The sequence below is a fragment of the Tachypleus tridentatus genome, unplaced genomic scaffold (genome assembly GCF_004210375.1).
Source record: "Tachypleus tridentatus isolate NWPU-2018 unplaced genomic scaffold, ASM421037v1 Hic_cluster_2, whole genome shotgun sequence".
Classification (NCBI taxonomy): Eukaryota; Metazoa; Arthropoda; class Merostomata; order Xiphosura; family Limulidae; genus Tachypleus; species Tachypleus tridentatus.
Window position 1 is genome coordinate 11,360,762 of NW_027467782.1, and position 27,429 is coordinate 11,388,190.

General features: G+C 31.8%; 1 protein-coding gene and 3 long non-coding RNA genes across 7 annotated transcripts in view; 3 read left to right on the forward strand and 1 right to left on the reverse strand.

Annotated features, from left to right (window-relative positions):
- LOC143243413 (uncharacterized) overlaps positions 1 to 22,620 on the forward strand; it is a 140,576-nt gene extending 117,956 nt beyond the window's left edge. Inside the window, exon 3 of the long non-coding RNA XR_013024487.1 lies at positions 22,253 to 22,620. This is a non-coding gene — a long non-coding RNA (uncharacterized LOC143243413). The remainder of the gene's footprint in view (positions 1 to 22,252) is intronic.
- LOC143243415 (uncharacterized) lies at positions 1,799 to 6,734 on the forward strand. 4 transcript variants are annotated; one of them, XR_013024507.1, is made up of 4 exons: positions 1,859 to 2,118; positions 4,398 to 4,491; positions 5,354 to 5,533; positions 6,672 to 6,734. It is a non-coding gene; the product is annotated as an uncharacterized LOC143243415 (long non-coding RNA). The 4 variants fall into 4 exon arrangements; XR_013024510.1 differs by lacking the exon at positions 6,672 to 6,734 and having other exon boundaries at positions 1,799 to 2,118; positions 5,400 to 5,966; XR_013024506.1 differs by lacking the exon at positions 6,672 to 6,734 and having other exon boundaries at positions 1,922 to 2,118; positions 5,354 to 5,966.
- LOC143243041 (uncharacterized) lies at positions 8,831 to 19,020 on the reverse strand. The gene is made up of 4 exons (XR_013023794.1): positions 18,870 to 19,020; positions 10,710 to 10,796; positions 10,320 to 10,463; positions 8,831 to 9,415 (listed from the first exon to the last, which is right to left on the reverse strand). It is a non-coding gene; the product is annotated as an uncharacterized LOC143243041 (long non-coding RNA).
- Positions 22,621 to 24,382: 1,762 nt separating the features above from the next.
- LOC143243283 (sodium- and chloride-dependent GABA transporter 1-like) lies at positions 24,383 to 27,301 on the forward strand. Its single transcript, XM_076487135.1, has 6 exons — positions 24,383 to 24,423; positions 24,631 to 24,763; positions 25,475 to 25,609; positions 26,461 to 26,564; positions 26,759 to 26,889; positions 27,177 to 27,301. The coding sequence occupies exons 1-6, from the start codon at positions 24,383 to 24,385 to the stop codon at positions 27,299 to 27,301; spliced, it is 669 nt and encodes a 222-aa protein (XP_076343250.1).
- The last annotated feature ends 128 nt before the right edge of the window (positions 27,302 to 27,429 follow it).

Genomic DNA, 27,429 nt, shown 5'->3' on the forward strand with positions numbered 1-27,429 from the left:
TCTATGGTTTATTCTCGCATTGTAGGTGATGTTCACTATACTATTTTTGCCTGTTTGTTATTATACTTTAAGAGTAAAATATTTCCTCTATTATAAAACACTTACGAAAAAAACACAAACAACTATGAAGGCTGTTGAAATAAATCTGTGCATCTAAAAGCACAGAAACAAAAATAAGCACCTCCGTATTCACATTCCAATTTCCGCATCTGCACGAGAATTTACGAAATAAGCACCTACACGCACGCCTATACTGGTAATGGAATATATAAAATAAGCACCTGTGCCGTCATTTAGAAATTTATGCACTTGCACGTGCGTGTACGAAGGCAAGTTCATGTGCGTTGATCTACCAATTTATCTATCTGTGTGCAAATGTGCTAAAATAAGTATTTCTTTAAACCTGCATGTACCAATTTACACATTAGTGTGCCCATTTACGAAAATAAACATCTGCACGCGTGTCTACAAGCTTAGTATTTGTCGTGCTCATATACTTTGATAAACTCCTGGACGCATGTCCAAAAATAAGCACCTGCGCGCTCATCTAAGAAGTACAACACCTGCGAGTATGTCTGCCAATTTAATAATTTCTGGCAAAAATAACAAAATAAGAACCTGTGCGCGCATCTAAGATATTCAATACTTGATATGGCATTTATCAATTAATTAACTTCGCTAACATTTAACAGAATAAGCATCTATGCGAGCTTCCACAGAATTAACACCTGCACGCTCAACTACAAAATTAACACTTGCGCGAGAATGTTGCAATTTACCCACCAGTCCTCGCATATAGGAAAATAAGCACATGCGCGCGCATTTTAATTTCGCACAAAGCTACTCGAGGGCTATTTGTGCTAGCCGTCCCTAATTTAGCAGTGTAAGGCTAGAGGGAAGGCAAGTAGTCATTGCTACCCACCGCCAACTCTTGGGCTACTCTTTTACCAACGAATAGTGCGATTGACCGTTACAATATAACGTCCCCAAGGCTAGGAGGGCGAGTATGTTAGGTGCGACGGAGATTCGAACCCGAATACCTGATCATGCCGGGCCTTCGTTAGTTTAAACAATAACGAAAATTCATAGAATCTTATTTATTTCCTAAAATAATTTGTCTACGAATTGGAAACACATTATGGCCCATATTATTGATTAGGATTGATAAGAAAAACACTTTAATGTTTTAAATTTTTAAATTTTAAACTTTTCCGAGGCGATAACATCATTTCCGCGGTAGAAGAGTGTTAAATATTAGGATTTGCAAAGCTAAAGTAACGGGTTGGATTTCCCTCAGTGTACATCGCAAATAGCTCATGTGGCTTTGATGTAAGAAAACATACATAAACACAATAGAACACCATCATCGGTTTTCACTAGATTTGATATATACTTTGGTTAAAATGGGAAACGTGTCATTTCAACACAAGAGGTTATATTCTAAACATACATGCATATGTATATACACACACATGTATATAAAATTATTAGTATTCTACAATGAATAAATTAATCTCATTAATATTAACTTAATTATATTTCGTAATTATATTTTCACAAGAAAACTCAGCACTTACAAATTAATCTAAACCTAACAAGATTTAGGCTTTACATTAATTTGGCCAATGGTGGTAATAACGAATTTTATCACAAAACATGAAAAATTAAATTTTTTCTCACCTAATATAATTGAAATATTATTCAGGTATTTGAAAATATAGTAAGGTTCTGATGTGTAAAATATTAAAATGATATTTATCAATATTAATCTCGCAAACTTGTTTTCACTGTGAATCTCAGTATAAATGAGATGGAGGTTTCACTCGTAACTTAGTTTATTAACGGTTTTCCAGAATTTTTCATATTTTTGAATCAATATTCGCTCACGTGTCTACAACAATTTATCTGTGTGACGTAATCAAAACAGTACAAGAGATCGCAAGACATGAAAAGTAATGCGAGAAAGGGTTCAAATCTGATAAAACAAATGTCTATAACAAAAGGATTTTATTATTTCCAACTTTTATGACATCAGAAAGTGTTATCAGGCACTTTAAACTTATATCGCAAAAATGCTTTGATGTTAAAATAATTCAAAAACCTCGAAGCAGTATGTACGTAAGTAAATTAGCATTTTATATTCTAACCCTAAACGATTCAGGCTAAATCTTTTTTCTCTATAACACGGTTTAATGCAGCATCATTGCTATAGTTATTTTTTGAATTAAGTGTGGACTGTATAAATCGTTTGTAAAATTCTATCTCAATACAGTTGGTATGGGTATTAAAACTATAGAAGTAGAGAACAACGTTGTGACCTTTTTAGGTCATCTTTAGGTTAAAGAGTTTGCAACTATATGAATCATTACAATTATAAAGTACAATGTATCAGTTGAAAGAATATATCCTTGCTTTTTTGTGTTTTCAACAAAGACAACTTTGACCTTTGTGTGGAAAACTTGTAATTATAAGAGATTGAAGAAAATTACGTTTTGAACGGATTTAAGAATAATACTTTTATTGTACTTTGTGATGATGTAAGTAGGTTTATGTGTGAAATACAATCAATAAGTTGAGATAAACAAAACATCTGAAATTTAGAATGTGATTTAATACTAACCAGAAAAATGATTGTTCTTTAGCAGAAAAGAATGATCTGTGAAGTGTTAAAATGTAAACATGTGTTATGCTCATTTTCATGTAAGATTGTTGTTGTTATTCAAGAGAAAAACTTGTAAATATATACAAATTAAACATTAAAATTTCTTGCTTTCTGTTTATTTCCTGGGAAAAAGTATGTGCTGCTGGATGTTACAAATTTTGAAATAAACGTAGATTATTATACATTTTCTAACACTGGGATATTTATTTTATGTACATGGTAAACTGTTAAGTGATTTACTAATATATGGGTCACAATCTTTGAATTTGTTATCATTACTCTACCAGCAGTACATATGACTCTGAATAATGGACAGAAAAATATATTTAATAATCTGGTAACTGAATGTATAATATTTTATATGAAAAGATATCCAAGACTTTTTAATTTAATTCGTACTGTCAGGCCATTGGTGGGAAAACTGTAACAAAATATAAGTGCTTACCACATAAAGATGGATAAAAATCATGGGTTACTATAATAAAATTTAATTTCTTTCTTAGTCTAAAAAAATTAATCAGAAAGAAAATGAAGTGATTGAAAGATGAGTTTTCTTATGACTGTAGAGAAGAAGTTAAGGTTGTTACTGTTTGTTTGTTTTTAAGACTGTTATGTTATTATCATTTCAATATATTCCTGAAAAAATGTACATCTTGCTTCTGGATATTATCTTCATTTGAAATGAATTTATCCTATCTTAATAGAGTAAACAGGCTTATCTTTATTTGCTTCTAGAGTTTCTCTTTTTGTAAATTAAATCAAATAATGGGGACTGCAAGGTAGGGGAAAGTATGAAAAACATCCCCAGAGTCCTCCTCAGCTTTCAAACTTAAAACTTTAGAGTTTGGCAAGTTGGAAGGAAACCAGCTCTTTCCTCTTTTCCGATAAATGAGGGGGCTTTTGATAAGCATGTAGAGCAACTAAATAGAAAATGGATTGGTGGACAATTTAAATCACATGTTATTGAGAGAGTACCACTCTAGAAGAGCACAGAGGCAAACATCACTGAAACCAGGAAGATTCTCTTGTTTTGATCAAGGAAGTTTTGCAAGGTATTTCAATCAATTAATGAACAGCACAAAAGAAATATCTTGAAAACTAGAATTTTCCAATCAATTCAAGCACTAATAAAAGTCTATAATACATTACATAAAAACCCGCAATTTGAAGTTGTATAGGCTTCTAATAAGTTTCATGGGTAAACAATATTTTGAAATACAGTTCATTTTCTAAAGTGTATTTGAAAAAGTGTGAACATTTATCAGTTTGAAAACAATTATATAAAGTTAATGTGAATTTTAACTTGAAATTTTATTCTAGAAAATAGTAATTAAGGTACTTTGTAAGTTTTCTACATGAGAAACAGTCGTGATGAGGCTATAAAAAATGTGAATGATAAACATGTGTCTGATGAAAAAGGTTGAAGAGCATTTGAGAGAAAATTTAAATGTATATATGTAAAACATTTTTGTAGAATTGAATATTATCTGTGAAACATCTTCTAATTGTATATAATTTTATATGTTAAGAAAGTGTTATTAAGGCATTTAGTATAAACTTATTGAGATTTAATATACCAATTTTGTTAACAGATAAACCCATTCATTGAATAATTGTTTGATAAACATGCCAGTTGTATAATATAAATAAATGAAGGTTATTAAAATGGAAGATTTAATTTGCTAATGCAGTAACTTGTGGTAAAATCAATTTATCTGTATTTGTTTATTACCAGGTTCTAATGTGACATTGTAAGTAAAGCTGGAGGAATTAGTTGGAAAAAAAAAGAGAAAAGATAGTCATCAAAAATGGTAATTAAAGTTGTAAAGGTATTGTTATTTTTAAATTTTCTATAAAACCTCTTGTTCCACAACTTTGTGGTAACTGTGATTTACAATGTGTCTTTTAAAATAACAACAGTATAAAAATGTTCTAGTACAATGAAATTATGCAAACTGTAGGGTTAGTCCTTATCCAACCTTTCTACCCTGAGTATATTATCAGCACTAGCTCACAAATAATACAGAATGTATCTATTTATATTGTTGACAGGATATATTTAATGAATGATACACAACAAGTTTTGATTTTCAATATCCAAAATGATTCATGTATCATCTTTTATGCATTGACAGTTCCAGGTCAGTCTTGATATTGATAGGATGTGCAACAAATTCTTGTTTTTATAAGTGTTTTATTTATGTTTTTGCAACTTTCCAGATGTTACTTCCTATGATTCATGAATTCCTTTAGATATGTCTTTTCATATTTTGGAAAATTATAGCACAGAAAAGGAGTGAAAGAATATACTAAATTTTTTTTTTTTTTGAAAATCCAAAGATTGCTGGGTTTTTTTTATCATTTATTGTTGCAACGTTTTTATGTTACCACTAAATTACAGCCTCTGTTAACCAAAATTATGTTCAAAGTGGCATATAGTGTCAATCAATCAATCAGTGAATCTGTTTTACTCTTTCATAGATGTTTTAAAAATGTGTCTTTATATCTTGCACATTAATATGAAACAAGGGAATGATGTCAGCAAATTTTACTTTTTGAAATATCTTGGATGGCTGAATTATTGATAGAGGTTTTATATTGAAAGTTAGATAGACAATAAGGAAAATGGACTTCGGTTATATTTTATGATGTTTGTTATTACATTACATTTCCATTTGCTTTGTCTTTTAGAACATTTATGATGATGCAATCTCACAAAGACATTTGGATTTTGCAGATGAGGAGGTACCCCATCTTCTGGTATTTATACACAGTCTGCAGGAAAATTTAACAAGATATGATGTTGGTGATAACAAAGGTTTTTATGAAAACCAATAACATTTGCGTTGCAATGATGCTATCAACAGTGAGGTATTATGTGTTTGATTTATAATATTCAACCATTTATTCAAAATATTTTCGGATAGTACAACATTGGTTAGTTTTAAATGTGTACACTTAATTAAACAGTTCTAACTTGAAAGAATTTTTGCATATTTTATCAAGATCTAAACACCAAATTACTAATTTAGAGAAGTCTTTTAGTTAGTGTTAATATTTCTACTTGACGCAAGTAAAGTTTCAATTTTGTATAATATACTTTTGTTTATTGTGTAGATTTCTCATCTAAACACTAATTTATATATATAAAGTTTTAATCAAGTATTTGTGGATGTAATTTTACATGTGCATGAAATTTAAACAAAATTTATTTCTTGGTCTTGTAATAAATCAATATACCTACCAAAATTGTAATCAGCCTACACCTGTGGTGTTAATGTAATAAATATCTTAAACATGTGAATGTGAAAATTATCTGATGCATGATTTTTAATATATTATAAGTTTTAAACTTAAAACACTAACATTGTATTGGAATAACATTAGTGTTTAATGGATATTAACAATAGGGTTTAATATGGTGTAAATAAAGTGTAAATATGTTTTGAATAATGAACACTTGTTTTCATAGGGCAGTTGTGGGAAGGCAGTTACTCTTAATTTTCTTGAATTTGAAATTAAACCACCCAAACATTTCTACATGTTAAAACTCCTAACATCCACCATTACAAAAAGTTATGAAATAGAACTAAATGAAACTACAGATCCTATCTCATAAGATCTTTTAACTTTGCTCTCCCAATCAGCTGTAGGGGACTTGTATTGTGATGATCAATCTCATTATTTGTTGGTAAGAGAGTAACCCGAGACTTGGTGGTGGGTGGTGATGACTAGGTGTCTTTTGTTGTTTAATTAGGGATGACTAGTACATATTTAGCAGGTGACTTTGCAAATAGTTGCACTAGAAAATAATATTGTAACTATATTTTTAGATTATTAAGACTGGTTAAGATGCAAGGGTTTCCCCTGAGTGGTAGAAGTAGGTTTTGTCTGTTATAACAGTTGTTATCAAAGTTTTACAGCTATGAAACTTGAGACCAGTGGTTCAAACTGGTGTATAAATAAACTGAGACACCCAAAGTAGTTTTTACTTTATTCTTTGTTTCAGGTGTGGGTTACAATATGGACATTATTAAACCCATTATCAAGCATGAGCCCACTACTGGTAGTATAGTTCATAACATTATCTTCTGATTCTGTAACAGTGGCGGGAACACTCTCCAACGGTTTTTCTTGTCTGGTGTTCTCAACATACGATTGTACGTTGGTAACTTGAGTGATTAAAACAGGCGAGTCCACTTCTACTCCGGACGCAATGGGGGTGTCGGTGAATTCAGGAAGCTTTTCTTTTTCGATATTAGTAAGTTGATTATTATCGTTAGTGCAATCTCGCGAAAAATGTCTGATCTCTCCACATTTCTGATATTTACGTTTAGGACACCTGCTGTACAAATGATCATCGGCCATACATCTATTAGACACTTTTACCTGATCATTGTGTTTTATCTGATAGAATGCAGCCTTTTTAACTGGATCTATAAGCCTTATTTGATAACCTACGGTGGTGAAGAGAAATAATAGTTTCTGACCGCCCTGGTTATTTTCGTTCGACCAGAACGAAATAATAATTTAACCAAAATTCCTACCTAGATCTGTCTGTCTACCGTAGAGATGATACACCTGTTGGTAACTGAATGCGTACATACCTGTATAGATACCATTAATACGTTTCCACACAATCGGGCGTTTTAGAGTGCAACCTTGTTCGATTAATTTGTCCTTAATATGATTTTCCGTTATGTATTCTTGTACTTGAAATAATGAAACAGTTACAACTGTGTCAGCAACACCAAGTACTTCTCAAACCTGACCGTTAATAAAAACATTATCATCATCAGTGTAAACTGTGGCATTGGTTACTTCTTGTTGCTCTGTCAACGTTACATTATGTTCATATATATTATTGTTTCGTTTCAAAATGTTCCTTATGAGTTTCTCGTTAACTAATAAGGCTTGTTTCTGTCTTGCAACGTCACGGAAATTCGAAAAAGAACAATAATTCGAATAGTGAGAAAAGTTTACACAAGAAATTATCGATATTAAATTAAGTGGAAGTAAACACAAAACAAACAAATCTTATTAATACTTCTTAATAAAGAAGGTAAAAACAAAATGATTTGTATTTTACAAAATTCTCTAGAAGGAATTAGCCGGTAAAAATATACCTTAAATTTTACAAGTAAGAAGTTGCTGACTCGGGTTCAAGTAAAAATGCCTAATATAACTAAATTAATATATTAATGTAATATAACCTTCTCATCGTAATCTTCCCATAATCTCGACAAACATTTACAGTTTTTCCATTAAATACAAAATAGTTATTATTTAAAGAATACGTATATATATATATAAAAGACCATGCAACGTTTCGACTTTATACTTGGGTCGTCATGATCCTTTCAGTTTTTTCTTTGGTGAAATTGAAATTAAGACGTTTGCTCAAAGTCATAATTACTTTGAGGCGAAAGGTACTAGCAGTTTAGGTAACAAGGTAAGTATAGTTATTGACATATGCGTATCACACCTGTTTCTGTAAAAATTTTTGTGTGCACTTATATGTACCACTACATTCCTTTATCAATAATATTAGCATGATATCCACAGAAGCAAACTTCAAAACTATTCCAAACACGAATCATGAAGTTATCAAGTTACCAGAGAAATTAACATTTATTAATTTAATTATTGTGATGATACCTCATAATTTATATATATATGAATGTAAATCTCACAGATGTTTTCCTAACTTACATAGGATTATAGTACAACAAAAAACAGTGGGCGTGAGAGTTTTCGCTTCTTAATATTATGGACAAAAGACATTAGATGTATAAAACTGTTTATGTATATCTAAAGAGACGAAGAGGAGTCACTGAGCGTTAATTTCCTCCCCCTCGTTGAAGTTGTAGATAATCTTTGGATTGTGATAAGGAGAATTAACTACTTAAATTATTTAAATACTTCTTCAAGACCCTGGTGTGTCTATTAGACGTACTTGTGTGGTTTATTGAATTCTATAAAACTATTAAATATAATAGTTATGTTGTAAATAATTACTTTCTGTAAGATATTTAACTTAAGCAAACCTTCTACCTTAATTTTATACCAACGTATATATGTGATATTAACATAGATTCTTAACTATGAAATTTTCAAAACATTTCACTGTACTTATTTTAAGAAACAATTAAATATGCTTGTTTTTGTTGTAGATTTAAAATACTGATTTTATTTATTCCTAAATCGTTTTAAAAACGTTCCGATTATTGTATATTTTTCAAACTACAAATTTTGTTTTTGTTTTGATTCGAAAAACGAAGTACACGGTTTGCCTCTGCACTGTGCTATTCAGGACATACAGGGTTTTAAGAAAGGAAAGGCCTTGATGGCAATAAGAAACTTCGTTTGTTCGAAAGTGAAATGACTTATCTAACCATACATTATCTTGTTCCATAAAATAATATGTATTCTCTTATCATAATTCAGCCTCGTAATTCAAATAACATACAAAATGATAAATCATTCTTTTCAAAATTAAAAAAGTTCTATAGTTGCTACAGAAATTGTTCACAAACATCTTTTCTTCTAATATCGTATCATCAGTTGAGCTTGTACTTCTCAGTTTATACCTAAAATCATATCCTTACTGAAATAAATCCCTCTGTGATTTAAACAGTTAGAAATAATTGAAAACTTACATGACGCGTTTTCATCAGTAAACTATGGCATTTGGAAGGTAAGTAGTGGCAATGGTATACATCACGGTAACCGAGATTGTGAAAGAACGATTGGCTAAAATCAATAAAAATGCGTTTTTACTCAAGTTAGAAGAGCAAATTGTTTCAATTTTATTTTAAATTATTGTGCTTTTCCTGCTTTGTGGCTAAGGGTGCCATGTAACACTCATATAAATAAATATATTCACAACCATTACTAATTGCGTTGGAACTGTACTTTAAAACTAAAATAAAAATTCATAACTTTCATTTAGATGTACAAAATGGAATAAATTAAAAAGATGTTGATTGATATTAATATGAAGTTTTTAATGTTTGGAAATACAAATGAATGTTTATTTTCCACATTATTTTAATTCAGTGGTACAATTTTTCCCTCGAGGCTGTTTCTGGTTGTTAGGGCGTGAAATAAATATATATTCATTTCTTATATGAGTATAAACGTAATACACAATCTATGGTAACTACACAAGGATGAATGTCTAGATACTGCCTCTTCTTTAACTACTGGTGGTGTCATTCATAAGTCGCTGTTTCTATGCAGCGCACTTTCTAATACACAAAGTTATCCCTTTTCCACTTTATCTTTCTTTCAATATTTATCAAACATCTACAGATAACGACTTTCGAGAGTTCATTTTAACAGTTCATTAATACAGAAGTTCACGGAAGATGTCTGCAAATTAATTTCAATTTGTGAATACATGTTATAAAGGGCCTCTCGTGTTCATTTAAACGTGGGCTGAATGTGTTGTCTTGGTGAAATCATACCTTATTTGGCATGCAGTGCATACAGACATAGTACCTTATCATTACCACTGTAACTTTCACCCAGCATATATTACAAGAACATAGGTTTGCGACTTATATCAAATCTTAAACATATTAACGGCAATAGAATGATGAAAGGTGTGAACTTTGCTGTCAATACACATTTTCATTGAATATGTGTCACTTACTGTAGAACATATAGCCTCTCCATTCGGTCACGTGCTTTGAGGAAATGTTGGTAATTTTCTCGTTTTTATGGACCTAAGACTGGGTCAATTTTATACGTCATTTTCACTTGCAACTCTCTACGTTTCAGCCGTGGATTCTCGAAACTGAGAAAAGATGATCGGATATATAGATTGTTACCATGATTTTAAAATAAAAACCCTTTGTTTAAGGGTATTTAAACAACATAGATTAAAAATAATTTTCTATCACTCAAGGCAATATTAAATAAAAATTTCAATATCCAAAATTTATTCTTGTAAGCTTGGTACATTCCAAATGTTTAATTAAATGTCACCAAGAATTTATGGTAGAGATAAATAGTAAACATATTCAAAACAGGGTATAAATACTTGTACATCACCAGGAGATTTGCTCAAGGTTGGTGTTGTTGTCGACATTGAACGAAGGTTTCCAACAATCCCGTCTTATAAGAACTGCTTGAATGATGATAAAATGAAAATATTCAATTTCAACATAACAATATTCAACAACAGATAATGACTTACATAAAACGTAAGAGTGGGGATAAGCCTCTTCTGACGGTTTAGAGTCAAATTCCTATATTTCTTGGGGACGTTGGTCAAAAACAAAAATGTTTCTTCAGTTATTCTTATCATGAAACATTAACTGGAAGCCTACTATATTATTAACTATATTTTTTTTTAAAACCTAGAACCTTAGGGATTTTGAAGAATAGTGTATAATAATTTTACAAACCTTAAGAGACATGATAAATAGTGAAGTGACAAAATCTACAATAGGCCTAATACTAATGTATTATGACAATAATACATTATAATGAAAACGTTTTGGAAAACGCATTCATACCATAAATATATGTTGTTAGATTTATAAAATGCAAGCTTCTTCCACCAAGATCAGCATTCAATCAGCGAGTATTAGCTTAACCATCAGTCTCTCGCTAGTACAGAGATAAGTCTACAGATTTCCAACGCTACAATCATGGGTTCGATTCAACTTGGTAGAATTAACAGATAGCCGCAAGTGGTTTTGCTAAATGAAAACCCACATTTCCCCTTAACCATAACGTTATGTGAGAAAAGTTCGATAAAACGTAAACACTGTAGGGTAATTTGTGTGTTTCAAGAGTTAATAATATTATTTGAAGGGTAAATTAGACCTAAAATTAGCCTAAATGTTTCTCTCTTTCTTTTGGATTAATCCATCGCCGAGTATGTATTATTTATTTTTGTTTGATAAGCACTGTACAGTTTTATTATTTTCATAACATTTGTTATAGTACTACAAATATTAACAAATGAACTTTTATGTTATATTTAAACATTTATTGGATTTCTCCTCTTCAGATAATGCTGGAATAATAAATAAATTATCGAACTTTTGTCTTTCAACAAATGTAAAAATTACAAATGTTAAAACAAACTGTTTTATGCTTATGGTCAACTCACAGGCTACCTACCGACTAATGACAGAGTTGACCATAATTTTGTAACACCCCAAAAGCTGATAGCGTGAGTTTTGATTGACATAGCGTTTCGGATTGAGAGTCCAGCACCGAAACCTCCAGGGCATTAAATGCCCAATGAATACATTTTATTATATCAAAGTATTTCCCAAGCAAACGTATTTGGTATAATTCAATATCAACATAGCCTATTTAATACAATTTGCATACAAAAGTGGGCCTATTTTGTATGTATCTAATATAAATGTTTAGAATCCGACGTCATTTGCGCTCGTGGATACTCAGCTAGATTGTTTGTTTGTTTTTTGAATTACGCGCAAAGCTACTCGAGGGCTATGTGTGCTGGCCGTCCTTAATTTAGCAGTGTAAGACTAGAGAGAAGGCAACTAGTCATCACCACCCACCGCTACTTATATATGTATGTTTATAAATAAAACAAAGTTTTGTGGTAAACTCAAATTTTACTTGAAACGATGAGTATAGGTTATCATCAACAAGAAACTTGCAGTGGTATAACACCAGACTTTGTTTGTAATATTTCTTTCTTGCACTGTCTTATAAGTACTACAGCTACATAACATTCACTGTATGGAAAATAGTTCCATTTTGTAAACATATGTGATCAGTATGTCAAAAAAACAACAACAATTCATCATACTTTTCATGTAGGGGTTGAAATATCTTTTGTGGTTAATATGGTTAATGTTAAGAGTGCAGGCCTAAGGCAAACATATAGAGTGCTGTGTAACATTTACACAGAAAGAAATGATACAATCTTTTTTTCAAAATTAACTTCTTGAGCCTTTAATAAAGCGAAATCTGGAACATTTTTTAAAAGGTTTAATCGTTTATCGAACTCAAGCTTGATCAGTATGAGTCGGTGTGTACAATCATCAATAGTGTTGGTTCATTCGATGTTTATATGGTAACCATGAATTGTCAGAAAATGTATTACTTCGTTATTTTGAATCAAGAAGAGAGACAAAACATACCTTGAAATAGGACTTATTTCCACTGTTTTTTTTATAGGTTTTCAGTTTTTAGTTTAAAGACACAAGTACTTAATCATTTAAATTAATTTGTTGTTATGTTTAACAAAACAGATTATAAAATAATGAGGTCATTGGGAATATAACAATAAAAGAAAGAGCGAGATTGTTTATTTTATATCCTTTATACAATTTTGGATTCTTTAACAATTATCTTTAGCTAGTTTGTTTTGGAATTTCGCACAAAGCTACTCGAGGGCTATCTGTGCTAGCCGTCCATAATTTACCAGTGTAAGACTACAGGGAAGGCAGCTAGTCATCACCACCCACCGCCAACTCTTGGGCTACTCTTTTACCAACGAATAATGGGATTGACCGTCACATTATAGCGCCCCCACGGCTGGGAGGGCGAGCATGTTTTGGCGCGACCCCGCGACCCTCGGATTACGAGTCGCACGCCTTACGCGCTAGGCCATGCCAGGCCCTCCCAATTTAGTAGTGTAAGAGTAGAAAGGAGGCAGCTAGTCATTACCACCCACTGCCAACTCTTGGGTTACTCTTTTACTAACGAATAGTGAGATTGACCGTCACAATATAACACCCCCACGGCTGAAAATGGCGAGCATGTTAGATGTGATGGGGACTCAAACCTGCGACCTTCGGAATACGAGTCGAGTGCCTTAGCCACCTGGCCATGCCGGGTCCTTGTCTAAGTTGAGCTAGCTAACCAAGTTATCTACGAAACATATTTCATAGGGTTATAAGCTGGCGTATTTAAATATTTATACCACATCTATATATAAAAACAGCGAAAGAGAAGTATTTCAAAACCATAACATCACGGTAAGTAAAGTGAACCGATGCCTAAGGCACTTTTATTAATTTCTAATTAAGATTTAAGATTAACCAGATACTTAACTTATTTTCGTCTATAGTTGTTTTAAATATGAATAACATTATGCAGATTCTTGTTTGCACTATCATATTTTAATCTTTTCCTTATTTTTCTGATGTTACATTTAATATAATATTTACTTCTTGTTCGCTCTTTTGTAAATATTGTGTGTGTGTTACCTTATAGCAAAGCCACATCGGGCTATCTGCTGAGTCTACCAAGGGGAATCGAACCCCTGATTTGTAAATATTATATCGCTGAGTATAAAAGCTATTATAAGAGAAGAAAATAATGAAAGGCAGAATAATGTTACCAACCTTCGTAAGAAGTAATAAGTTTCATAGAATGCACGAGTTATGAAGCGTTTAGTTAGAATAGTTTGAAACTAGATTCAGGTTTATTCTAAGTTAGTTTTTAATAGCAAATGTTGGAGTTTATCGCATGTATGGTTTTATTCTTCAGACTACAAACTTTTCTATCACATCAATTTGAGGTATAAATCAAAAGTAGTTTTTTTTTAATTTCGCGCAAAGCCACATGAAAGCTATCTGCGCTAACCGTTCCTAATTTAGCAGTGTAAGACTAAATGGAAGTCAACTAGTCATCACCACCCACCACCAACTATTTTACCAACGAATAGTGGAATAAACCGTCACATTATAACGCCCCATGTCTGAAAGGGCGAGCATGTTTGGTGTGAAGGGGATTTGAAATCGCTCCCCTCGAATTACGAGTCGAGTGTCTCCACCACCTGGCCATGCCGGGCCCTATTAAAAAGTAGGAACACTTCTAAAAATATTACAAACTGATACTGAAGTCACAGAACTCAGAATGAAGTACAGTAACAATTATATTTATTTAATAATCAATAACATTAACAATTTATTTGAACATAAACGCATCATAAATTTCCTTAGCATACTATTATTTGTAAAAAATGAATTACATTGGTATTATAGCAATATTAGTTTGGGGATTTACTAAATACACCAAGGAGAACACGAATCAATGAACACGAAAATGGTCAATGTAGTTACCAATGTCGTAAACAACGACCTTCATCCTTAGGGTGACGTGACAGACAGCTGAATGAAGTTGTGAACACGGGAAATTTGCATATTTGCCGGTAGATGGCAGCAGATAACCTTTGCTAATCTATAACCCATTTGGGTTGAGAAAATATTTTACATAGAAGAGCGAACAACGTTTCGACCTTCTTCGGTCATCGTCAGGTTCACAAAGAAAGAGGTAACTGACCGGAAGCTGACCACATGTTTGAAAGGGGTTGTGTAACTGTGTGTCGAAATGTAGAGGGCGGTATTAGATGTTTGAATATATAATTTTATTTATTTTATTATATTAATATAGGTATAAAGGCGTTCCTTTATATTGGTTTATTTTGGGTTTAAATTGTTGTATAAGTAAGGCTTCTTTAATTTTACGTTTGTTTATGTTTGTTTCTTTATTTAGTATTTGAGTGTTTTCTATGGTTATGTTGTGTTTATTTGACTTGCAGTGTTCGAAAACGTTTTTGCATATATAAAGACCAAAAGGTTTGTGGTATAGACAAAAACATATGTATGCAGCCTTTTGTATAAACAATTATATATATATTATAACCATAAATGTTTAAGCCATAAACATATATAAATATATATATACACACACACACATAATAGTCTCTGGTATACAGAAGTTTATTCATATTAACTTATTAAACGAAAAATTCATATGAACTTAAAAGTGTGTCCTGTTTCAGGGCTGTTGTATTTGATACAAACCATGTATACTGTCGGGCGAATTGCAGTTAACATACGCTGGGGGATGAATGTTAAAACACACACACACATTCATCAGTGGCTAGTATATATATATATATGTATCTGTGTTCAGTGGTCAGTTGGCCAAAATGGCCATTAACTTAATTAACTTCTAAATACGTAAGGATATTATGACCGAGTTTTGTTTTCCTATTCATTTATTTGCCTTATGAGCAAGGAATAGATATCCTAAGGAAACTGTCATAGTATATGCAATTTCAAACTGTGACTTACAATTTTAAATTGTTTATAGTCCGAAACATACCAAAATATTCTGTTTGTTTGTTTGTTTTTGGAATTTCGCACAAAGCTACTCGAGGGCTATCTGTGCTAGCCGTCCCTAATTTAGCAGTGTAAGACTAGAGGGAAGGCAGCTAGTCATCACCACCCACCGCCAACTCTTGGGCTACTTTTTTACCAACGAATAGTGGGATTGACCGTCACATTATACACCCCCACGGTTGGGAGGGCGAGCATGTTTAGCGCGACGCGGGCGCGAACATCCAAAATATTCTTAAATACTGTTTTTTACGTGACCATCCTCGAATAAAAAATAATTATTTTGATTTGTTTGATAATACGTGTTTTTTCTATTGATACATTTTTCACCTCTTCTGATTCGTTAGTCGGCCCGACATAGCCAGATGGTTAAGGCATTCGACTCGTAATCTGAGGGTCACGAGTTCGAATCTCGGTCGACATCAAACATGCTTGCCCTTTCAGCTGCGGATATGTCATAATGTGACGGTCAATCCCACTATTCATTGTTAAAAGAGTAGCCCAAGAGATGGCGGTGGGTGGTGATGATTAGTTGCTTTCCCTCTAGCCTTACACTGCTAAATTAGAAACGGCTAGCACAGATAGCCCTCGCGTAGCTTTGCGCAAAATTCAAAACAAACAAACAAATTAACAGTTCTTTAGTATCAATAGAGTGTGATGCATAGGTTCTCGTGCATATCAGATCATATCATTATCGCTGTAAGTATAATATCATCACGTGCTTCTAATTCTACAATAAATTTGTTTTTTTCCATTCCACTTATCACATTGGTTTTCTTAGAAATTATTTCGGAAGTTGCTCCACACGTATTCCAATTTTCGGTTTTTAAGTACTTGTGTTCTGAAGATTTAGTCCCTGTAAGATAGCTTACTTCTCTTTATTACGTCTCTACAAAGAAAGTTTCCAACAGGGATACTACTAAGTTCTCCTGATAGATTGTTTATACCCAGACGTAAGTCTACTTTAGCAGATGCAATACCTCTTTGATAAAGAATGAAATTGTGGACAGACATCGCAGGGAATTAGGAAACTGTGTCATGACGCACGTGAGATACATGTAACGACCTGCAGATAGCTAAATTCTAAATCTACAAGTAATTATATTTATTTGCTATTAAGCATACAAAACTACACAGTGTCCAAGCGGATATCGAACCTCGGTTTTCTACGTTATAATCTACCAGACATACCGCAGAGTCACTTGGGGAAAGACAACAGTTAGAACTAATGCATTTATAGACATTTAAAGGTATATTATAATGTATTTTTGTAAACTAAATTAAAATGTGTGTTTTCCTATAGCAAAATCACATCGGGCGATCTGCTGAGCCCACCGACGGCAAACGAACACCTGATTTTAGCGTTGTAAATCCGGAGACATACCGCTGTACTAGCGTAGAGCCTAAATTAAAAGAATAGCAATTAAAGAAATTGCACTCCCCCATCCCTTTCCGGGATTTTGAAAACTCAGAAAATCCTTCTAAAATCCATAATCATGCATCACTTGTAGTGTGATGATGATTCTCAGCCATAAATTCGATCACACTTCACAAAGTTATTAACCCCAAGTTGCAAAAATATCCTATCTTCCAATTATTAAAAAAAACAACAACTTCGAAGTTATCCAGAATCTTGATCTTGATTTTTATGTGATTAAATTTAAGAGGGGCTGTCCCAAACTGATTTGTCAGCTTGTTTTATCTTTCTATTAGTTTTAGAAAAATACAGATACACACACACGGACCCGATTGTAATACCTTCGCCCCAGAAAGAGAAGGGTCAAGGATAACGATATATAATTATGATATTAATAACATTATTCCTTACTTAATATCGTTAGGATATAATATTTCTAACTATCTTTCTCTAATAATTTTTAATCAAAAAGCATTTTTCCAAAGCTCTTTAAAATCACTTTTTAATGAAAATCATGCGAATTAAACGAGTTTTTGTCATAGACAAGAAACTATTAAACTCTGTAGTCAATGGCCTTAAGACACTGAGTACCAAGGAAAAAATCGATAAATTAATCTTGGCCAGCAGTCCTTGGCATTTGACCAGAAATAACTGTACAGTCTGACTCTACTAAAATAAACTGGATTAAACGTTTTTACGCGTACTTTATATTGCCCTTGACGACTTTCATGTTTGGTTTTATTCATAGCTTCTGTAGTCAAATTTATACTTTCGTCATTGACAGTACTGCTTAAAAATTAATAAACTATCACAGATTTAAATCGTGTATTTTATAACTTAATATTTCTGTTTATAGGTTAGATAGCACATTTTTAGCAGCATCTATTTCTATATATTAAAAAGATTTATAGCATGTTTCACAAGAATAGTGAACACGTAGCACACTGTTAACACGATGTATTATTAAATATTACTAGGTTTATAGTATTTTTTACAAGATTACTTAACACAGCACATTGTTAACACCGTGTATTATTAGATATGAATAAGGTTTATACTTTGACAAGAATAATTCACGCATAATACACTTTTAACATCATGTATTATTTGATACTAATAAGGCTTACAGTATGTTGCACACAATTACTTAACATACAGTACACTGTTTACGCAATGAATTGTTAAATATTAATAAGAGTGATGTCCATTCTTGACTTTCAACTCTAAGTGTGAGGATGGTTCATTCTACTATAAAATAAACATTTTTATTTTGTATCTATCTTATATTTGTATCTGAATAATGTATGTATAATCCCCCATCTGGGACAGCAGTAAGTCTTTAGACTTACAACGCTAAAATAAGAGGTTCGATTCCACTAGGTGGACACAGCAGATAGCACGATGTAGCTTTGCTATAGGAAAACACATACACACTCCTGTATTGTAAAAGACCAATTTATAACAAAGTAAAAAAAAAATCTGTTATTGACATAGACGGACTGTCATAGTTTTATAATTATTATCGCACTGTACTCTGTTGAAATACGTGAATACCTTAAAGCAGTTATATAAAGTAACCATTATAAATGCAACTTCTCGAAATGTGCATAGATAAATATTTACAGAAAATCGGACTTTATCACTAGAAGGCGCTAATAAATACCTGAATGATTCGCTGTTAGTTTCGCTCACAGTATTATTGTTGAGTTCAAACAATTTGTGTTGCTTCGAGCAGTTGGTCGATGTTTAGTTCTATCTTGAACTCTTCTCGTGTACTTGTTTGTTTTTGTTTATTGTTTCCACCGTCAGACAGTTTACCTCGAGCATAAAGTTAACTATTTGGCTTAAAACGCTTTCTTAGACCTTCCTCAGCGTTATCCGTCGGTCTATCTGATTTCACATATGTGTACAGTAAATTGTGAACTAGCTGAGTCTGTTTCCACGTGAAAGAAAAGTTCAATGCCACACGTGGCATGAGAACCTTTGTGACGTGAATATCGTTCGTGTGCTGTAGCTCAAAATAGTAAAAAGGATGACTTACGTCTTCACTTTGAAACCTGAATTCTTTACTAGTATTCTGTATGTTTTTGTTTTAAGTGTCTCAGTTTCTAAAGCTTCTAGTTGTACCATCAGCACCTAAAGAAACATCTTATCTCTTAGTAAAATTGTTAAGCGACATCTTATACATATTAAAAATGAGTTCCCTCCTTTATAAACCTTCAAACTCAACCTCTTAGTATGTTACAAACCAATCTAACCACTATCAACACTAAATATCAGTTTTCTCCAAGTCTTCATCAAGGATCAGATTAACTACAAAAATTCGCTTGCCTCGTCATTACGTTTCAATTCAGATTTATCTTTATCGACCCTAAACGTAGCTTTTCATTTATGAGTTACCTTTACCCTTATCAAAAGTAAGTCACATGTATCCAGTGATATGTTAGAAATTAGCATTATACGGCCCGGCATGACCAAGCGTGTTAAGGCGTGCGACTCGTAATACTGAAGGTCGCGCCAAACATGCTCGCCCTTTCAGCTGTGGGGGCGTTATAATGTGACGGTCAATCCCACTATTCGTTGGTAAAAGAGTAGCCCAAGAGTTGGCGGTGGGTGGTGATGACTAGTTGTCTTCCCTCTCGTCTTACACTGCTAAATAAGGGACGGGTAGCACAGATAGCCCTCAAGTAGCTTTGTGCGAAATTCAAAAACAAAACAAACAAACAAAGCTCTTACACTTTCAAATATCGGCGCTTGAACTAATACATTAAGAATTGGATTCACCCTTATAAACACTAACTACCACCCCTTTATTGTTAAAATAAAGTATCAACCTCTTTAGTTATTCTTAAAATTCTCAACATAATCATAACACAGCATAAAAAAGTTGTTCAAAATTAGAAATACGTTTGCGGTTTTACCAATCATTTCACATACAAACATTGTCCACTAATGTTTAATTACAAGAATATGACACTGAGGTATAATATCACGAGAGTATACAAAAGTCGTTTGTATTTTATGAATTCATTCCAAGTTAGATCTCTGATTTGATATTGTTAGTTTGTACTTCGCGGGTTTCTTTCTTACCTCACCACCTTTGGTCTTTCCTACGAAGTACTTGTTTATTTTCCATACATTTATAAGACTTCTGTTTCATCATAAAAATAACCAGGTTATCTGCGCCATTTAACTGACGCAACATACAATATGAACATACAACTTTCATATTTTCATGATGTTACAAAACACGTCGATTCTAATAAGATTAGTATCACAGGTCGCGCCAACTACTAAATGATATGCATATTTGACAACATTACGCAATCTGTACAATTGCGTGAAGCTCCCGCTGATTTAGGGATAGATCAGAACTATTATGTTAACTGATTAGAAATACTTAGCAATACATCAGGACTGTTATGGTAACTAATTACTCAGTAATATATCAGGACTATTATGTTAACTGATCAGACTCACAATTGGATAGGTTTGTGTCATTATATTGATCAATCAGACCCTAATAGATAGGATGGGACTATTATATTAACTGATCAGACTCAATAATGAATTAGGTTGTGACATTTATATTAACTAATCAGACTAACTAATGGATAGACTGGACAGGTATCACTAGGTGTCTAGAAGATTTCTAGAACGGACCCATATGTATCTTCAGAAATTTTTGACGTTTCAATTTGTCGATCATGATTTTCAATTTTTATTTTTCAAGACGCCAACTAGGAATTACGGGCACGGTCAAATAGAATCTGGGAACGTGCCTATTTCTACCCATGCCTCTGCTTCAACACCTCACTATGAAAGGAAATAAAAATTTGATCATTATCAATTTAAAAAACCGACTTCTCTATATCTGGTGATATAGAGGTATATACAGCAGTAACGCATTTACCAGAGATAAACTAGTCTTCAGTGAATCATTAAAAATAGTGTTCAGTTTACAAGTGTTTGAATCTCATCAATTACAAATATATAATTACTGCAATTTTATAAACGCAGTGACAGAAGATGTCATTTACATAAGATACAGCTATGGTTGACCACAGTGACTGTGTCAATACTGATTGGTGCGACAAAGCCAGTACGACCTATTAGCGTACGTTAAACATCTTGGAAGTATACCGCTTATAATTGCCGTGCAGAGTCGGGTAGTAAATACCAAAGGGTGTTAATTTAGTGTTATCTATTAGGTTAAATGTTAGTTTTAGTTACGTCACACATTTTTCGTGATTTTTTGGATATTTTTATGTTTTGATAAATATTACACAATGTATATCAGTGGTGTATCTTGGCCGACGGCTGTGAATTATTGCATTATTATTGGCATTAGTTACGTATATTTATAATAATATATAATTCTGCATAAGTAATATTTCTGATAAAATATAGATACCTCTATATGATATTAAGTAATGCCTCCATCAGTATAGTTGTACGTAATTTCTCTGATGATATATATATACATATTTAATATCACCAATACTATGTTAGCATTCTTAAGTACTAACTGTGATACAAATAAAATCTATTAATTAATTATTTCTTATAATAATTACGTTTATCTTCATGTAATATTTTTTAGTAAATACAATACATTATTATGCTCTTGTTTTTTTACAGTTTCAATTTTTATTAAAATGTAGAAAATTTGTGACTTTATTCAAGAAATGGCTCCCAAAATGAAAAATCAGAAATCGTCAGTGTAGAAAAGGGGTGAAAATATCACAACAACTGATGACCAGTCGGTAAGAAAGTCAGATAAAAGAACGAACCAGAACGTGGGGAATGGGTAGGAAAACTGGGCTTTATTTTCAGCTGCATAAGCTACGCTGTCAGTCTTGGCAACGTATGGCGATTTCCATACTTGTGTTATGAAAATGGTGGAGGTATGTGTCTTGTGGTTTAATCCAACATAATATACATGAAACCTTTACCTTACTAAATGTTAAATCGATGGTTCTGATAGATTATATGTTGTTGTTTGTTATTTAGGGGCATTTTTGTTTCCCTACCTCATCTGTTTAGTCTTGTGTGCTGCTCCTCTATTCTTCCTGGAAGTGGCCATTGGTTAGTACCTCAGCATTGGTGGTATCGGGTTCTGGAATTTGATTTCTATCTGTAAAGGTAGCTATTGTTGTTTACTTCTAGCGCCTTAGTATTTTTCACCTTTTCCGGATATATATAACTCATACTTGTGTCTCAAATATGTCAACAGTTCTTATATTATGAAATCTATACTTTTACTAGGAATTGGATTTGCTTCAATGGTCATCATTTGTCTCTCTAATATCTACCACGTGGTGATAATAGCTTGGACTTTATTCTACTTCGTGTTCTCAATGACGCCACAACTGCCTTGGGAATCGTGTGGTAATTTGTAGAACACAAAATACTGTATGAAAGAGGGAACCAACATCACGAATCTCAAAATTACAGCCACCGAAGCAAAATCACCTGTAACCAAATTCTGGGAGTAGGTTTAATTTTTTTATTTTTCAGATGAATCTGTTATTTTCGATCAATAAATGAGTCGTATTTGGATCTAGTGTTCTCAAAATATTGTTTTCTATGTATATATATATATTACAATGGGAGTACAATTAAATAACTATTTTCTATCAACACAATTTTATTTTTATTCATTTTCCACATTTGTACACTGGTTTTTAGTCCACTTAACAGTTTACCGGTAATTTATATTTTCTACTTTAATTTATGAAATATATATTGTCGATAGTCTAAGATGTTTAACTTGTCCAGCCACAATGGATTTTAAGATATACCACTGTGTAAAATGATAATATAATTTATTTACTAACTTATAATATATGTGGTTTAAGTGTGTAGAACAAACAACTAATCCTTTACATTTAAGTTTCAATCTAGGAAAATCTCAGAGTAATAAAGATCTTTCCAATTCTATTGAAATAGATTCCATTAACAAACATTCATTTACTGATGTCAAAATAACTATCTTGGAAAATTATACAATGTAAATCTACTAATAAAAGAGGAAAATATTTTGAAGAAGAAACTTTTATTCTTATGAATTATACAATGATTTTCAAAACAAAACTACTGATTTTAAATAAAATTATTTGTATTAGAATTTTAATTGAAATAAATACTCGTAATAGTAAAAAAAAAAAAAAAAAAAAGTAAAGGTGGCTTCCAAGTGGCATAATGGTTTGTCTGAAGACTTATAATGCAAGTAACAGATATCTCAATGTGTAACTTTGTGCTTAATAGCTACTAACAATGTAAAAATATAAAAAAATGATTACTTTTGATAATTTGTATGAGAATGTAAGATACTTCTTTTAATAAATATGTTAACAGCTAAAATTAATAATAATAGAAGTTTTTTTATATAAATGATAGAAAATTTAAATATTTGTAAAATAATTGTTAAATTTTAAATTTAAACATCTTTCTATTAAAAGTTTAATATTAAATTTGATTAAATTAAGTTTAATATCATTTTTAAATAAAAGAGTGGAGGTTGGAAGTTTTAACTTTTAGAATTTTTAGGATGCTTTTAAGGTTGTATCTGAATATTAAGCATAACTGCCTTCTCACAATTGGCTGCAGCCCTATGAAAGGCAGTAGGAGTTGAGATATTACGTTTCTAAGCACTCAAATTCTAACCCTTAAATGATTTTACATACCTGATGACTAGTCTGACATCAGTGTCTGGATTTTATCTGACAACATAATGCAATGGCCACTTACATTATTTGTTGTGACTCATGGTTTAGAAATAAGATTGATAATTCAAAATAACTGTTTAATTTTAATTCTGTTATAATGTTTGTTATACGTATATTTTGTAGAAGTTGGTTAAAATACAAGCACATCATTCAAAGTCATTATACGTAAAAAGGTAATTGTTCTAGGGGAAGTACACTTCCTCCAAAGGTACACATGTTTTAATTAGGGAAGTTTAGAAATAGTGTTTCAAAATTATTTTGCATGTGAGTCACTATTCTCACAAACTACCATTGCATTTGTTTCCCTTTCTTTTCACAATATGAGATTAGTGTGCAAAATTCTGTTCAAAACAGATGATGCTTACTGCAGCTACATCTTGGAATAGACTCAACTAACAATGACTGTAATAATAATGGACACCTCATGTGCCAGTTATGATGCACCATGTACCTTGTGACCCAGTTAACCTTGTTATTGTTAATTTTGTAAGATAAATTTTAGGACATATATTTCTAGGTATAATTGGTTTTTAAATAACCTTCCTTGTTTCTATTATTGGCTTGAAAGGTACTTACAATACCATAGTAGACAGTTTTATCATTTAATACTCAAAAATTAAAAATTATGAAATCTTAACTGAAATTGGTTTAATAGTACATTTCAATAAAACAGTATTTATTACTCTTTTGAAGGCGTCGAACATTACAGATTACTTCGGGATTACATGACTTGGGAGGTGAGAACGTGGAACTGAGTTTGTGTTTGTTACTTGCCTGGTTTGTGGTTTATTTCGTCATCTGGAAAGGTCTACTGAGAAGTGGCAAGGTAAGATTTAAACTAAAATAAAACTTGGAAAGAAAGGAAAGATTGCATAAAACAGTGTTACAGTAACCATAAGGAAACATCACCTAATGACATAAAACACCATTTTTGTAATTACAAGAACAGATCACATAGTAACAAAAAACATTACAGTAATCACAAGGAAAGATCACTTAATGACATCAAACGCCATTACAGTAATCATAAGGAAACATCACTTAATGACATCAAACGCCATTACAGTAATCATAAGGAAACATCACCTAATGACATGAAACACCATTACAGTAATCATTAGGAGAGATCATCTAATGACATAAAACACCATTACAGTAATCACAAGGAAAGATCACCTAATGACATAAAACACCATTACAATAACCATAAGGAAACATCACCTAATGACATAAAACACCATGACAGTATTCATAAGAAAATATCACCTAATGACATAAAACACCATTACAGTAATTATAAGGAAACATCACCTAATGACATAAAACACCATTACAGTAATCATAAGAAAACATCACCTAATGACATAAAACACCATTACAGTAATTATAAGAAAACATCGCCTAACGATAAAACACAATTACAGTAATCATAAGAAAACATCACCTTTTATTTAATCCAATAATCTTTAATGTTTCTGGCATTAATTATTTCATATCATCGGACTGTTTTACTTTATTATTTGTTCATTGTTTGCAGATTATTGAGGTGTCAGCAGTCACTCCATACGCCATTCTAATCGTTCTTTTTATTCGTGGAGTGACGTTAGAGGGCGCTGGAGATGGACTACTTTTTTACATTAGTCCACAATTTGACAAACTTTTGGATCCCAAGGTTCGTTTATGATATTGTTATTACATTCACATACTAATGTTATTGTTATTATATTCATATACTAATGTTATTGTTATTATATTCACATACTAATGTTATTGTTATTATATTCATATACTAATGTTATTGTTATTACATTCATATACTAATGTTATTGTTATTATATTCATTTACTTATGTTATTGTTATTGTATTCATATATAAATGTTATTGCTATTACACTCATATATAAATGTTATTGTCATTATATTCATATATGTTATTGCTATTACATTCATATATAAATGTTATTGTCATTATATTCATATATAAATGTTATTGCTATTACATTCATATACAAATGTATTTGTTATTACATTCATATATAAATGTTATTGTCATTATATTCATATATAAATGTTATTGTTATTATATTGAGATTTAAGTGTTATTGTTATGATATTAATATTCCAATGTTATCATTATTACATTCATATACGATATAAACACCAGTAAATATTAATGTTAGATGTTAAAGGTTGTTGGACAGAACCAATGGCATATTCTTTTACCAACGAATAGTAGGATTAACCGTACATTTTAATGCCCTTGACGCAGAAGACAAACACTAACAACCAGACTGGGCAACAAATAAAACTTCCCATCTAATGTAACTGTAATTTACGTCTTTAGTGAAAACAGTGTCATTGTTAATCAGTAACTGTCAAGCGAATTTTTTCGTTTATTTGCTATCAAGCTTTAATACTAGTTAATAATTCTTTAATCAAAACGAAACGAAACTAAATTAGTGTTAAATTTAAAGAAGTGAACTCTTTGTAATCAGTATTAATTTATTGTATTAATGTTATTAGGTCTGGGTGACAGCAGAAACGCAAGTGTTTTTCACCTTTGGTGTTGGTTTCGGTTCCGTCGTAACTCTTGGAAGTTACAACAAGTTTAGCCACAACTTCTTCCGGTAACAAACAAACTCTTAAGAAATGTTTTCTTATGTTTTAATTTAATTATTTAACAATGATTTGCACAAAAATGTTCAATAATGTAATAATTATCTATACTCTGTATTCCTTATTGTTTCAGTGTTTCTGTTTCCATGGATATTATTGTACACTTTGCACACATTCATAATTGTTTCTCTATCTTTATTTCTAGAGACGGATATATTCTTTGTCTTATTAACCCTGCTACCAGTATATTTGCTGGTAGTGTTGTATTTTCCGTCCTCAGACACATGGCCTACTTGAAAGGTAACGGGACTGAAGTTGCTGACGTTGTAAAGTCCGGTAAGATAATTCAGTCTTCTAGTGCTTCAGTTGTTTATATAAACACTAAAAATTCTGTTTCTGTACAAAATCAACGTGTAACAGAATATTTCAGAACCAACTTTATAAATATATATTTTTTAATCTTGGTTCTAAAACATTTAAAATGAAACGTCTATTGTTAAGTTACAGTGTATCAACATCTTAATATACACTAAGTATTATCAGACAGTGACCTGCTGTGTTATTTTCAGAGTACAAACACGGTCCTCGTTTAGATATAATCTAACATGATGTATTTTCTTCAGGTCCAGGGTTGGCATTCATCACCTACTCTGAAGTTGTTTCACAGTTGCATAATTCACCTCTATGGGCAACTGTATTCTTCTTCATGCTGGTAGTCCTGGGCATAAACAGTCAGGTGAGCAGATAATATGTTTATGTGTTAATGTACGTCAACATTGTGAAATATTCAGAGACTAAACACTGTCTTTTTTGTTTTTTGTTTCAAATTTATACGTTTCTCTTATCGTTTGCTTGGTGGGAGTTTTAACGTCTTGT

Coding starts and splice junctions, on each gene's coding strand:
- LOC143243283 (XM_076487135.1), top strand. CDS start 24,383: ATGTACCTTGTGACCCAGTTAACCTTGTTATTGTTAATTTT. Junction 26,565..26,758: donor TTTAGCCACAACTTCTTCCG/GTAACAAACAAA, acceptor CTTTATTTCTAG/AGACGGATATATTCTTTGTC. Junction 26,890..27,176: donor TGCTGACGTTGTAAAGTCCG/GTAAGATAATTC, acceptor TATTTTCTTCAG/GTCCAGGGTTGGCATTCATC.